The sequence below is a fragment of the Passer montanus genome, unplaced genomic scaffold, assembly GCF_014805655.1.
Source record: "Passer montanus isolate IOZ18808 unplaced genomic scaffold, ASM1480565v1 scaffold10, whole genome shotgun sequence".
Taxonomy (NCBI): Eukaryota; Metazoa; Chordata; class Aves; order Passeriformes; family Passeridae; genus Passer; species Passer montanus.
This window is the reverse complement of record NW_024356505.1, coordinates 23,805,090-23,820,305: the sequence shown is the minus strand read 5'-3', so window position 1 is coordinate 23,820,305 and position 15,216 is coordinate 23,805,090. Positions and strand designations below refer to the sequence as shown.

General features: G+C 41.0%; 1 protein-coding gene across 3 annotated transcripts in view; it reads right to left on the bottom strand.

Moving 5' to 3' along the window:
- The window catches only part of PTER (phosphotriesterase related), a 23,453-nt gene extending 8,237 nt beyond the window's left edge, over window positions 1-15,216 (bottom strand). The window contains exons 1-4 of one of the 3 annotated variants that reach the window (XM_039708663.1): window positions 15,121-15,137; window positions 11,139-11,263; window positions 3,955-4,430; window positions 1,927-2,192 (exon numbers count right to left, since the gene is read on the bottom strand). In XM_039708663.1, coding sequence (XP_039564597.1) covers window positions 1,927-2,192; window positions 3,955-4,386 — 698 coding nt within the window. In that variant the 5' untranslated portion in view covers window positions 4,387-4,430; window positions 11,139-11,263; window positions 15,121-15,137. Of the gene's footprint in view, window positions 1-1,926; window positions 2,193-3,954; window positions 4,431-10,424; window positions 10,649-11,138; window positions 11,264-15,120 lie in introns of those variants that run through there. The other 2 variants (XR_005627417.1, XM_039708672.1) reach the window with 2 other exon arrangements.

Sequence of the window (15,216 nt, the reverse complement as noted above, 5' to 3'; positions counted from 1 at the left end):
ACAGCAGCAGCTCCCAGTTCAAATTGCTGATCTCTGAGCTGGAATTGGGTGTTTAGGCAACACTGTCCCTGAACAGCCCTGAGCTCATGGAAAAGGAGGTGGGACAAGTGAAGCACCCCATAATTTGGACCTCATCCATAAATACCATGGGGACAGACACCAAACTGTTATGTTGCCCCAAATTCATAACAGCTGCTGTGAGACTTCTAACAGAAGTTACTCAAGTGACTTGAGTCAAGATGTTGATCTCCCTTACAACCTTAACCCCTGACAAATGGATAAAGCAGAGGCTCAATAGCTTTTGCTTCCAGCCTTTTAGTACACTGCAGTTCCACTATGGATACCTGCTACCTTTTTTTTAAGGTGCTAAATTGCAAGACATGGTAGCTAGCATTTTAGTTTTATCATTTAATTGTAAATCCACTGGAAAACTACCATTCTGTCTATGTGAAATGCAGATATGAAACATGGAGCTATGTACAAATTTATCTCACATTTAAGGGACTGGGATGCTCCCACATGCATTTTTCTTATTGGAGGAGACTTAAAATGTTAAATGCACATTGCAAAGCCAAACTTCACAGTAGTTTATGTTATAGCAAGTGCCAACCTGAATGTGTGAAAGTAATGATAGAAAGAGATAAAGGAAATGTCATATTCTGCACCAGCGTCTGTTATTGAAACTGCACCTCTGTTTTCCTACTTATATTGCTTAATTTTTATCCATTAATTATTTAATTCAACAATTTACAACAGTGCAAAAGCTTTTTGCAGAAGCAAAAAGCCATAATTGAATGTTTATGTTGTATCAACATGGCTACGTAAGTACTGATACCTGCAGCTTGCTCAGTCCTCTTTCATAAAAAGATTTAAGCAATCAGTTTCTTCCCAAAAAGGAGTGAAAAATACAGCTATAGATAAAATGGAACACAGGTAAATACAGAAATTTATAAATATTCAAATATAATTTCATGGCATGAATTTTATGCTCCTAAAATCGTCAAGTAAAACAAGGAGCTCAGTGTGAATAACAAACACCTGTATCTCAATTTGCAAGCTCTTAGAGCCTGTAACCATGAGAAATATGGAGCACAGTGCTGCTGCCTGCATTGCATTCACACTGAGGGCAAACAATCCAATTGCTGAGAATCATATGACCACAAAGAGTCTCCATTATTCAGCAACTGGCCAAACTAATCAATGCTTGGACATACTCCAGCTCACCATGAGCAACACAAGGTCATACAAAACTGATTCGGTAATAGAGGCTATATTTCTAAACTGAAGACAGAAAAGCATCCCAGTTTCTCTCCATGCCCCACGTGGAGCTCCTGGTTTTTGTTCTCTAGGAAACTAAAAGTTAACTATCTGGTCTATGCTAGGGACTATCCAAAACCCAACTATTTTCTTTTTAAGCAGTATATCCTCTATCTGATAGTAGAACATTAAAAATCTGCCTTTTGCTTTGATCCAGACTTCAGCCAAATTAAAGAAATCTCCATTAGCTTCTGTGAGATTTTGGCAAGGCCATTAAGGGTGACCCAGTTTTCAAAAACACTGGAAGCCCAGCAACTTCCAACCCGAATTTAGTGAGAGCTGCTCAGTGTCCAATGCTTTGTAAATACAGGGATTTGTGCAGGGATACAAATTAATGAAATTCTCATTTTTAAAATGTGGCTATATTCCTAATCCCTCTGCCAGGCTTTCAAAGACAGCATTTAAAATACCAAAATCTCTTATCAATGTGAATCTAAAACCAGATGCTGACTGTAGTGCTGGAGGCAGATCAAGCTCTATATAAGCACTTATTTTTGAGTCAGTAAACTTGAGGGTAACACTTTATGTCACCTTTTCCCAGTGTAGTTCTGCAAAACCTCAGTGAGCTGTGGCAACACTGCAAGAAGCACAGGATTACAGTCTGCTTACCTGTCGAGGTGAGACATGACTGTCTTGGAAGCATCAGCCCCAGCTTCCTGCAGAATGCGGAGGATCTGGAAAGGGGAGTCGCTGTTCCTGCCAGGATGGATGATAACCGGGCACCCAAGCTGGCACTGAGCCTCTGCTGTTGCCTGAAGCACTCTGTGTTCACTGGGAGTCAAAGGCCAGGAGCAACCTATTTCTCCCACCACACCACACTTGATATTAGTCCCATCTGCTCCTTTGAGTACCTCATCAACAATAATCTCTGTCAGCTAGAGAACAGGAAAATGAGATTTTGGTTATTATTACTATTTGTGTTAAATAGCATCAAATTTGGCCTAGTTTGGACACTGGGCTAGTTATGCTCCCAAGGTCTTTCTGAACTTATCTAATTAACAGCTGGGTGTGTGAAAGCACTGCAGTTAAAATCTGGTTTCTGTCAACTAATGTTATGCTAGCCATTCACTAAGACCAAAATAAACACAGAAGCAAATCAATTTAACAGTATCCAGTCACACATTTGTCCAGGTTTGCCAAGAAAGCTGCTACATGTAATTTGAACTCTGATTTAGGCAGACATTAAGTTTTCTTTTTTAAAAAAAAGTTAGTTTATTCCAAAACCTTTGAATTGCACTCCTGAATTGGCTTCAGACACAATCTAATGTAATTATTGCAAAACAAGAGATCAGAGAATAAGGAAACCTTGTCATACGTATAAGGAAGAGAGAAACTCTGGTAAGCATCCTCAAGAGACAAGTTTAAGGCAAAACCTGCTTATGGGAATGCCAAGGTAAAACAACAGGAGATCTGCTGACTTCAGAACTACAAAAACAAAGCTCATTTGATAAATTTACAGGATCGAAATTAGCCTGCTTTAGAGCATGCATAGACAAAATCCATCAGAATCTCTTAATAAAACTATTTTGCTATAAAAACTTTACTTTTTCTTTCCCAGATAGGCCATTTATCTTAAGCATACATTCAGAACTGAGAGCACAAAATGGTACTGATGATGGCCTACCTTCTAAGCACTGAGTACAGGAAATCTGTGGGTCTCCATCAGTCTATCAAACACAGAAGGGAAACCTTTGCCTTGAGAAATCTATTTGCATCCATGCTATTTTTTATCTATTTGTATTTCAAGCAACAGATGAACATTTATGAAAAGCAGTACTCTAGTGTACATTTCGGTCCAGTTTTGCTGGCAGCACTTCTTAGGTTTTGACCATTGATTTTTAAAATTAATTTGACTCATTTGTAAACTGTGACAGATTTTAAAAAAATTGTCAGCTCTATTTATACCATTCACAGCCTCCTACCTTGGAGAGATCCATTCCTTCTTCTCCTCATCACCACATTTTTGTAATAAAAGGTGAATATTTATTATTACAGGAACATCTGGGGACCTCAGCTATTATTAACACATTGTCTTAGTCACTGTACAACAGGCTGATGTAGACTATGCCCTGAAAAGCCTGGACAAATGATAGAGAAGAGAGCTGTAACACACAGCCTGAGCAGAGCAGTGATTTACAATTGTCCTGTAAATACTGCAATTATTTATGGTTTTTACAAGAATGCTGGGTAAACTCATTGGGAAGCAATTAGCCAGAAAAGTGACAGAAGAGGTAGCAAGGATAAATTAATTCCTTAAAAAACAGAAAAAACCTCAAGACAGTATGTGGTGTACCAAATGTCCACACATGAAATACTGCATTTTCCTTTTCCTGTTGCATTATAACAAATTCTTCAAAGAAAATGGAGCTTAAGAACTGCAAATTCTGACAGATAAACCAAGCACATGAAAGTAGTGTTGCTCCAGATATTACTAATGCTGTTCCAGATATTATTAATGCTGTTCCCAACATGAAAGTAGTGTTGCTCCAGATATTACACATGAGCAGTAATGCTGTTCCCGGTTTCTATGCTGAGCATCTCTGTATTCCATCTATTTTACTGGAACATCTCCCCAACTTTGGCTTACCCAGGGATAATTCACAGGACAGAAGCACTGAAGCAATGGTTAAGACTTACCTGCTCCACTGTCATGGCCTGTGTTTGAGGAGAATGAGTGGAATCCACATAAAACCCAGCACCAGCAACAATATGAACTCCAGTTTCTTCAGCAAGTTTCTTCAAAGTATTCATATCCCGGCCAATTCCTGTAGTTGTGTTTTCCACAATCGTCCCACCACCTGCTGCTTTAAAATGCAGCAGCTCCTCCCTCACAGCATCTGTCTCCTGATACAAAAGAAGGTTTTCTTTATGGCTGTAGGGATTTTGCTTAATCCAAAACAAGTTCTTCATCTCAATGGGCCCATCAGACAAAGGCTCTTGGCCTGGAGAAGGTGGACAAAAGCAGCTGCTGTAGTTCATAGTCAAGTGTTCATGAGTCAACGTTCTGCCAAGACAGTCAGGCTCCACAGGGCCCAAGACAGTCTGCACTTTTCCACTCAAGGAAGGCATTTTTCTTTAACAAATGAAAAAAAAAAATCAGGTCCTAAAGGAGCCTGGGAAAGAAGAAAGGAAAAACAAAAACATTTCAGAAAAAGCAGCATTTTCTCAGGCAATTTCTGAAATCCCTCCTCCCTCTTGCACATATACCTACACTCTGTGTGTGTTCACTGGGATGTTTCCAAAAGCTGTTCGTAGCAGTGGTCAATATGAAAAACAAAGCATTTATTTTACCCAACTGTGCTTGTATCAGTACTCCAGCAATATAAACACACCACATTCCAGTACATGGAAATTGTCATCATTTATTGCGCTGTCGTCAGTATCACATTAAGATAAATGTTTCCTATTTAATAAAACCACTGTATGTTCGTTCAGGATTCTTTGCTCTACAGCAGCTGTCAAATTTTGTCAGCTTCAGCCACCAGATGAACACACTTGGCACCAAGGCTGAATATTCCTTACTGATATGTTCAGTATATTTATCTCTGGCCTCCAAGACTCGGCATCCCTCTCACATGCCGAGGAAGCAGTCTGTGTTGGGACACCTTGCCTGCCCCTCTCTATGTGGAATGCAGGGGTGGGGGTGACAATCTGCTCCTCTGGCTTCAGCAGGGCTCAGGTTCTCCTACCAGCTGTGTTCTGGAGGTCTGGAACAGCCCAGCACCACTCCTCTAAGGCTGACAACAGCCACCAAGGATACAGCATAGCCCACAAACAGCGGTGAGGAAGCCAAAGTGCTTCAGCAGGAATATTTTGCCAGTTAAGAACAGACTTTAATCTAACAATTTATATGTGGCTTAGCATCTCAGACACTTTTTAATTCATCTTCAGCATCAATGAAAAAATGTTACTTTTCAAAACTTCAAACGAGTCGTGACAAATACAAACACTGAGGCTACAGTCTGCAGCTGGTTCATGTCAAAGGCCCTGTGCCAATTTGGCCTAACTCAGTGCAGGTTAGAATTAACTGCAGCTCTCCCTGTTGGGATTTTGGGTTTTTTCCCTTTTAGGAGGGGGGTAGTCCTGACTAACCAGTTCATGTTAGATCTTCCAGATGCTAGTCACAACGGCTTGAGGATATATAGTTAAAATCCCTAGTCAACCAAAATCATGAGTTATGAAACAAAATACATGTTTAATCATGTCCAGAGGAAAGGACTAACTAGAGCATGCATTATTGATTAAAGAGAGAGGTCTTTCCCATTTCTGCCTCCCTTTTAGTGAATAATGTCATAAACATGGGTTTGTTACTGGTAAAGCCCTCAGAGGACATTTTCCTTTTAACTGCTAAAGTTAATCTACCAGGATGACAGAAAAACTGAAATCTGAAGGGCACTGAACTCTACATATCAAAGGGCACAGGAACATCAAGATCTCTTTGGGGTTCTTTGATCTCATGAGAAGCAGTCACTGCCAGAGCACCAATGCACAAAAGTGACCCAGCCCCTGGAAAAGGCAGCTATTGCCTGCCCAGTGAAATCTATAGTGCTGGTGCTCATTGTAATACGAAGAGTTAGCCATCCATAAAAAAGAGAAATGACTGAATGACTATGTTTATTTGCCTTGTGTAAAAGCAGATTAGGAAGAACTGTTCTTTTAGGAATTTTGTTCCTGAACCAGCATGTTAACTTGTTTGAGAAGGTAGAAGAATAAATTACTCTCATAGAACAGACTGCTGGCTGATTAATAGGATGATTTATTCTTCTTCCAAACAGATAAAGAAGGGCACGATTTCAGAAAATATTATTCTTGAGCAAATAATCAAAAGCAAAACACCTGTCTTAGTCAGAAGCTGCTCCTAGCTGCAATTCAATTAAACAGTCATTAATTCCATCCTTGAAGAAGACTGGTGCTCTATATAGAGCAACCCACTATTTTGGAGAAAGTTCAATGATCTGAGTCATTCTTATATGCACAGCAAAGCAACTGACATAATTCTAAGCATTACCTTTGCTTTATTTTTTGCTCCCCCCCCTTTTTTAATGTTAAATATCTACACTCTGGCATTCAGTAAAACCCTGACAACAGAGAGTGATAACTACCCTCTGCAATAGATTCACACTTCTCTTTCCCCATGTCCACTGACAAATTTCCAATCCAATTATTAAGTTAGCAAACTAAACCTATATACAATTAAATATGCAAGTATTTAATTTCTTTTGATAAAGCTTGACACAAACCAATTACCAGTTCCACGCCAGAAACCACACCAAGGTTTCTCTTGTAACAGACACCAACCTGTTGATTTTGAAACTCTAGATTTCAGATTACAGCTCATATACTGAATTTACAGAACATTTTGACTGAGGCCAAGGATTTTTATAAATATAAGAAGCATCACAAGAAATGGAAACCGACATAAACAGCATTTAAAGTAGGCCTAATTTTATCTTCATGAAAAATGTATTAATATTAATGCCTGTTCCTGTTAACTGACACAGTTTTAGAAACCCACCACTCTTAATAAAAGAACTACAAAAAATAAAAACAGTCAACAACCTGTGACTGGAATTATTTTTCAAACTACTGTCCTGGTATCTTCCCTACTGTCACTCACATAAAGAGCCTGCCCTCGTTATGCTATGATACATTATTCCTAGTAAGATTCACTTGATGGAATCAGAATGATGCATTTTTAAAACAGATTTTAGGTGCAAATAGCTTTTAAATGGAATCAGGATTCCTACTTAATTTAAGCATGTATATGTTACTACCGGAATCACTGTTTGTGTGGTTTACTCATAACTTGCATGCCATGTTTTACACAGAACTTTCTTTTGAAAAAGTTTCATCTTCCATACACCAAGGACTGCATTCACACCACCTCATTTAGCCATTTAAATTATGTATGTCTACAACAGAACAATCATCTGGAGATGAAAAGACATATCTATAGGCAGCTCATCCAGCTTATTTTAATAGGACAGGACAAGTCACTTTCTGTAATGTTATCCTCTTTCCATGGACTAAGGAGCAAGCCAAGAAACAATCCAGGACAAGACAAATATATTTCAGATGGCTCTACATAGGATATGTGAATTATATTTCCTTAATCCAGTCTGAGGGGGTGGGAAAATGTGCTGATTCCTATCACAGAAGATGAATAGGTATGTTCATATCTGGCAATAAAAGCTATTTTGGTTTTGAAAATTGTTAATTTATGTGCTGGTATTGCCAAGGAGCTCCTGCACAGACCAAGACTTCTCAGCTCTGGGTGCTGTAAAAAGAGAGAGATAAATTATATTTCCTGAAAATTACAAATTCAGGCTAAAAAATTAGAAAATTGCTTTAAGATGTAACCAAAACTTTCATTATTTCACAAAAGCTGTGAAACACTACCTTATCATTTTTGTAATAAACTCTGGACAAATCTTTATAACCACCAACTGTATAGTGCATAAAATACAACTCTTACCATTAGCCAACTATCAAATCCTGGTGAAGTAAATATTTTTCCTAGAGGTATTGTTAAGAGAAAAGAGACTTGCTATTAAAAAGGTCATGGTGCTGCATTCCTGACTGGTAAAAACTCCACTGAATTCAATAGATGTTTTGCCTGAATACTGATGACAAGATTTATATTTCCGCTTTTCCCATCTGAAACGTGTGCTTCAGTCACTGTGTCATTTTAATGGCCTTGTAATGGGAAGTCCCCCTAGGTTTGGATTAGTTGCTTCCTACAGTAATCTCATATTGCTGAAACATTATAATCACATAAACACAGTTTCCATATGCTAATTCTGCATTTGTTTTGATTCGGTAAGCACATTTTAATGGCATTAGCATGGAGTCTCTGTAGACCGGTGTGAGAATCGTTTCATTGTCGTTACATTACAATGTGAGATTAGAGCAACATTACATCCAGATTGCTGTGACATAAAATTTACAAAAAAAAAAGAGCAAAAAGAATGGCTCAATGGGTATTTACTGTAACCAGAAAAAGTTAAACACAGCTGCCATTTAGAAACAAGGACTGCCCTGGCTGCATCAAGAGCATTTTAAGTGGGTCTTTCCTTTATAACCACACAGCCCTGGGAAATGTGATATAGCAGAGGCTCACTATATATTTACAGATGGAGGAAATGTTTTGAGTATTCAATTCTAGTTTGAACAACCCCTACAGAACATGGAAAAGCCACTAATTAGAAATATGTGACACATCATATTAGAATTGCTATTACTTAGTCTATGCTGTGTTATCTCACCGTTCCCGACATGTCAATGTTTTGTGACAAGGGAAAAAGTTAGCAAGACAAAGGAAGAGGAGAGGCATAGGGTAAGAGAACAAAGAGAACACATGTAGACTATGTCAAGAAGAATTAAAAAAACCTCTTATTTTTCTCTTCCCTCATGTTTCTGCCAACCCTACGAGAGGCATAGGGTAAGAGAACAAAGAGAACACATGTAGACTATGTCAAGAAGCATTAAAAAAAAACCCTTCTTTTTCTCTTCCCTCATTTTTTCACTATAGAGGTTTACAGAAAGGAAGGAACTCAATACTGCCTGCACAGCTCTTCCTCTTCCCCACCAGAAAAGCAAGCTTACTAAAACCTCTCCACATCTATTCTACCTTCTTCAAAAATATATTCATGAGTGCTAATTACAGTGCAAACACGCCTGAAACCCAGCACTCCCTCAGACACAGATTTCAGGAAGCATGGCTTTTTTGCTCATGCGTGTTGTCAGGAAAGCACAGCTACAGGGGCTGTGGAGCTGAGCCTGCCACAGCTGGGTGGCTGAGTGCAGCAGGAGGACAGAACTTGCATTTGCTCCAGGACAGATGCAGACTCACCTGTCATTTAGTCCTGCAATTCCCCATGCACCAGTCACCACAAAGGAGTCCAAGACCTGTAACACTGTAGTCCAATACAGGCACTCTCACACCATCACTAGTTTGTGTTAATTGAGAAAACAACATGTGTTATATTGCTTTTGGGTTATTCTGCCCAAGAAAAAGAATTTGAAAATGAGTGGAATTACTAAAAAAATTGAGGTTTCTGGGCAAACTTGGGCCTCTTCTGTAGAAATGGTAGGTATGCTGCTCAGAAAGTGACAGATTATTTTCATTAAACATCATGAATATTCTTCCCTATTTTCAGAATTTACATTGGTCAGAATGGCATTGGTCTTTTTCCTCTCCCAAAATGGAGCTATGAGAGTACCATGGTTTGCTGAACTTCAAGCTAGCTCAAGGCTTTGTGTCCTAAGGAACGATGTCACACCAGAGACTTTTCATGCCTTGAATAAAGCTCTGATGAGAGAGGAAGGGAACACTTATGGTGCCTCTCTCCCACACAAACTCCTGCCTAACCCCACAGCAGTATATGCTGCAGCTCCTCCCTTTGTGGGCCACCCTTCGTTTCCCACCTTTGGGTGGCTGTATCTTCCCACAGCATGCACACAAACCTCACCATTTTGTTCTTGACTGGGTAGAAATTGGCCAACAGATTCAAAGCCTAGAGAATTCTTGGGGGAATTATTTAAAAAGAATCATCAACTCCACTTGCCGCATTTTTTAATGAAGCACATTATTCTGGAAGTATTCAGAATAGTGGGTTAATGTTGTAGCCTTCAGTGACCTACCTCTGGTCCCCAAACCATTCAAAAACATATTTCCTTAAGAAGTCAAGCTAAAAGAAATGCTAAATATTGCTTTTCACTATATTTTCTATATATGGTTTGAGCAATCAAAAAACCTTTACACTACAGAAGTGAGAAAGAATACTGAAAGTAAGACTTTATATAGGGTTACAGTATGTGCTATGAAAAGAATTAGGAGATCTTTAGACAAGCCTTTTATATCCCACTATGATAAAGAGAAGAGCCACCAAAATATGCAGGTACACACCCCACAGCAGTTACATTGCTTGAGCAGAACTCTCAATGTTCTACAATCTAAAAGCAGCCACTTAAATTTTAAGAGAAATGTAAACACTAGTACACATACATGTAAGGCCAATATATTGATGCCCTGCCCTAAGAACCTCCGAAAAGCACACTCAGATAAGGAGCTGGGTAAGTGAGAAGCAAAACTTTTAAATATTCACTTGAAAGGAAAGAGGAAATTCTTACAGCCTCTTCCCTCTGTGGCTCAGCTCGTGGCAGACAGGCCTTCCAGCTCTGCATGGTTTGAGGGTCATGTTCTGGCTCTAGGCAGGCTTTAAGCCAGGCATACCTAAATCAGATTGCTTCCTTACAGCTGAACTGCCACACCAGGACAAGGGCAGCGTCTCATACCCATCTCACAGGATGGATGAACCTTGGGGATCAAAGCAAGCACATGTGATTTGCCCCAAGAAGCAGAGTCCAAGTCACCTCATATATAGAACTTTGTACAATTTTTTTCCAATTTGGTTAAAGTTTAGCTGTTGTGACCAGAATAGCCAGACTTCCATTTTACCTTATTTCTGTGCAGATAACAGTCTCAAAATCTAGGCTTCTCTGAGCAAAGTCACATTGAAGTTTCTCTTCCTCAGAGAGATCTGAGACCAGCATACCCCTAAGTGTTTTTTCATTAACATCTCTTTAGAAGAACTTCAGGGGATTTTACATTTTGGGCAGCTTCCAAAATTACTCCTGATAAAAGGTCAGATAAAAATTCTCCTCCAGGGTCAAACATTACATTAATTATATTTTACATGCACACATAGTGTTTTTAGGCCAAAAATCAGAACTGAAGTCACATTATGCTATATGCAAATATGGGCTAAGTCCTGCATGTTGATACATACATTCATATTCTTAAGACTTAACAGACTCACATTTTCTTCTCAAGGGTTCTGGGGTACAAGTACATATACTCTTTCTTGTGAGGACAACATGTAGAGAAAAGAAGTCTCCTTTTCAGGAATGCATAGCCAGCCTTCATTCCCTCCAAATTTCGAATCTGAAACAAGCACACATCTTAACTCCACTCTTTGTTGTTATTCTCATTGACTTTCATTGGTTTTCTCTCTACTTGAGATCACATACACATATTTTCACATGAACATGTGAAACATGTTTAAACATTTGAGTAAGCATGCTGGGTGGAGCATTATCACTCACTTGTGCAGTCCTACAGAGCCACACCAAACCACTCCATCATCTCCACATGTAGAAATGCACCACACAAATCTAAGCAATGGATATGAGTGATATGCATTACTACCTCTTGATCAAGACTGAATATTACTATCTAGAAAAATTCAAATGAATGAACCCCAACATCAACTTTGCCACAGAACACAGCAGTCACTGATCCACTGAGATCTCTAAGGCCATGCATGTTGGAAAAGAGCACGTAGAGTCTCATTCAATAGCAGACTGCAGCAACTGAAAAAAGCAGGGACTTCAGGAAACCACCTTCTTTACTGGGAGTGATGAGCTTAGATGCACAGAACTAAATTCAAGGTCCCACTCCTGCAAACAACTGTACCACAAAATTTTCAACCAATCTGAAGACCTAATGGGAAAAAGTACCCTGAGAAAAGCCTTTGGACTGTGACTGTTCTCTGTGACTGTGTCAGGCAATGGAAGCTGTTTGTCCTTCTCAATGAAGCTGTATGTCCACTACTGCTCTAAAGAAACAAGCTCACACAAGAAAAGTTAATGTGAGTCAAGGGAAAGCTCAAAGCTGGTGGGTGTAGCTCAAGGAGTACCTTTTACCTCAGGAACTTTACAGTCTGCATGCCTTGTCAGTGGTCAGAGTCAAGGATCTCTTGCTTTTAAGTTCTTACCCCCATCTGGGTACAACAGTGGAATGCTAGGAACAACCAACACACAGAAGCTGACAAAATGGTAAGGTCTCCTACATACCCTCCTATTTCTTTTGCAAGTATTGCTGAATCTTCAGTCTTAACCAGAACTGGACACAGAACCCTGCCACTGTTCTGCCTTTTTGTATCACAGAATTTCTGAAAGAAGATACAAATTCAGAATGTTTGTCCTGGAAACTATTATCCATTTTTAAAAAAATCCTGGCTACCCATTCTAAAATAAACAACAAAGAACAAAGTCCTGCAATAAAGCTTACAGAACACCAGAGTTCAAGCATTAAAATCAGTTGAAGATTTTCAGACCCATCTGAAAGTGACCCATCTGCCAAAAGGTACACAAATCACAGCAAAAAAAAAGAGACTCCTTTCAGTTGATCACCAATCCTCACTGTAGTGACTCTGCACAGGGCAATGACAACTGTGGGATACAACAATTTTCCTTTTACGTTTTGAGGAAAGAGATGAGATCCCAAAAGAGCAGAAAAAGGGAGCAGTTCAGCAGGTAACATACCGTTCTTTGATCCTACCTCCTCCACAGAAGTTACTTCAAGAAAAACCCTGTGGCTTTGGCTACACAACAGTAAGGTTTCAGAGTATCTTTGAGAAGAGTGATTCTACATTTCTGAGATCCAAGTAAAAAAATGTAATTTACTTAAAGCTGTTATCTAAGAGATGATGGTGGTGGTCCTTCTTGCTTCCTTTTTATCTGAGCAGTTAAGTACTTGTGAAACATATCCCAACTATTGTTAGGAAAAAATGCTTTTCTTGGATTATTACCAACATATATATTACTGTCAGACCAAAGACATGACCACTGCTTAGAAAATCCTGAGGAAGCTTTTTAATTTGTGACCAGAAAAATGGCACTGAAGCAGAAAAGCTACCCTTCCAGTTTTGAGAGGATGTAATTTCTCCTTAGCACTAGAGGGATGGGATACTCCCCTTGCCCTTCAATACAGCTGGCAATCCAATTTTCCAGAAATGCAGAAAATGTAAAAGAGTTCAAAACTGTTCTGAATCAAACCAGAGACTTATTCCTTAGGTTTCCACAGTCTAGATGGATCTCTAATTCCCTCATACCAGACAGGTGGCCAGCCTGATACAAGCAGAAGCCTCACTGTTTTCATGAACCTTAAGAAATCTTGGTTTCATCTGACTAAAAAATGAATTTTTTCAGTATTTCAAGTCCTGAAAGACAGGAAAAACATTTTAGATCTACATCAAGTGAAATAAGGAAAAAAAAAATCACAGAATGTTCAGAGGCATAGTCCTTTAATAAACACAGAACTCACTGGTGCCATATGCTTCACTATACACTGATTTTTATGTGTGAGAAGCAAGCTGATGGCTCCTAACCACAGAGGGAAGCTGTGACACTTGTTCCCACTGTACCATGCACTAATTCAGTAAGTTAGCACTGGTCACCTACATGAAATATAATTAAGCATCTGAATGCCATTGTTGCCACCTTTGATTATAACTATGAAAATTAATGTGATGATGGTGACAGGATGGCAAATATTATATCTGTTAAATTCTAAAACATAAGAGGCATTCATAATAATAAATGACACTTATGTAGTCTTTCATAAAACAATCCCAAAGTACCTGACAAAATGATACAAAACTACTTATTAGAAGCATTGCTTCACCCATCACTGAAACACAGCCCCCAGCAGAAAGAAGGCAACAACCTTTAAACATTACAGAATGTATTATGACAGAGGACGTTGAATAATTTATCCAGTGTAAAGCAGAAGGGAATTCCAGACAAGTAAAACAAAAATTCCCAGAAGTAAGTGACCTCCAGCTAAAAATTTGTTTCATTCAAGAACTGTCGCAAGCCTCTAGCATACAGAAGATACCACCTTTTACAAGAGATAACTGCAAAAAAAGAATTATGTTTACAGGTATCTTAGAGATCATATATACATTCAATTACTTGCTAGGCTCCTCAGAGTTCCTCACCAACAGGATCTGTATGCTTCAACTTAGACCAAACTGACCGACAACACAAGACCTAATGCAGAGGGGGAGCCGAAACCCAAGGCCACTGCCCAGCAGTGGCTTTGCCACCGTGCTGAAGCACACTTGGCAGGGGGAGCTGAACCTCCCTCGCTCAGACTCAGCCTGCCTTCCGCGGCTCCCGAGCCGCTCCAGGGGAGCAGGGAACCTGCTGCAACCGTGTCTTGGCACGGGCAGCAAGCCTCGGGCCACTGAGAACACGCATGGTGTCCTGTCGTGTCCCAACAGCGCACACAGGCAAGTCTGGAGCTTTGCTGCTGAGCCTTGACAAGCTTAAGCAACTCTGGAAGCATCTTGCAGAGGGCTGCTGGTGCTTCCAGATGGAGAGGCAGCTGAAGGCAGGCTCTGAAGGTCCCAGTTTTGGATTGAGGCATTCGTTCCTTCACAGAGACACCCTCGGGAACTGTCGTGAGAGGAGTACTAGAAAGGACGTAGTTCCAATATTTAACTTGTTATGGCTGTACAAATATTAAATACCAGCACTAATAATAGCAGCGTAGCTGCACTCACACAGTGAAGCCGCCTAAGCTCGGGGCTCACTGTGGGTAACCATCATCTGGCGCTGTAAAACGCTCCTGCGGAGAGGAGCTGCCCGTCCCCTCACACTCCACACGTGCCGCGGGGCTCCCCGCAGGAGCCCTGCCTGACCCAGCGCCGCCGGCCCGGCCCCCTCTGCCCTCGCCCCGCAGCCGCCGCTCCGCCGGCCCGAGCCCGGCACAGCCCCGCGCTCCCCGCCCGCCCCGGCCCCGAGCACCGCCAGTCGCCGCCCGCTCTCCGCCTCGGGCCTTCCCGGGCCGGCAGAGGAGCGACCGAAAGCCGCTCTCGCTCCACAACTCGGGGAAGTTTCTGGGCCCGGGCGCCTTGTCGGGCCGAGGGCAGCAAGGGCGAGCCCAGCACGGCTGTGGGCCGCGGGAGGCGGCGCGGCGGCTCCGCAGGCGCTCCCCACACCCCGCTCGCTCACCCCGCGGCCCGGACCCTCCGCCGGCAGCACCGCACCCCGCAGGGCCCCGGCTGGCACGGAGCCGCGACCGCCCCGAGCGGGGCGGGACTTCCCGGG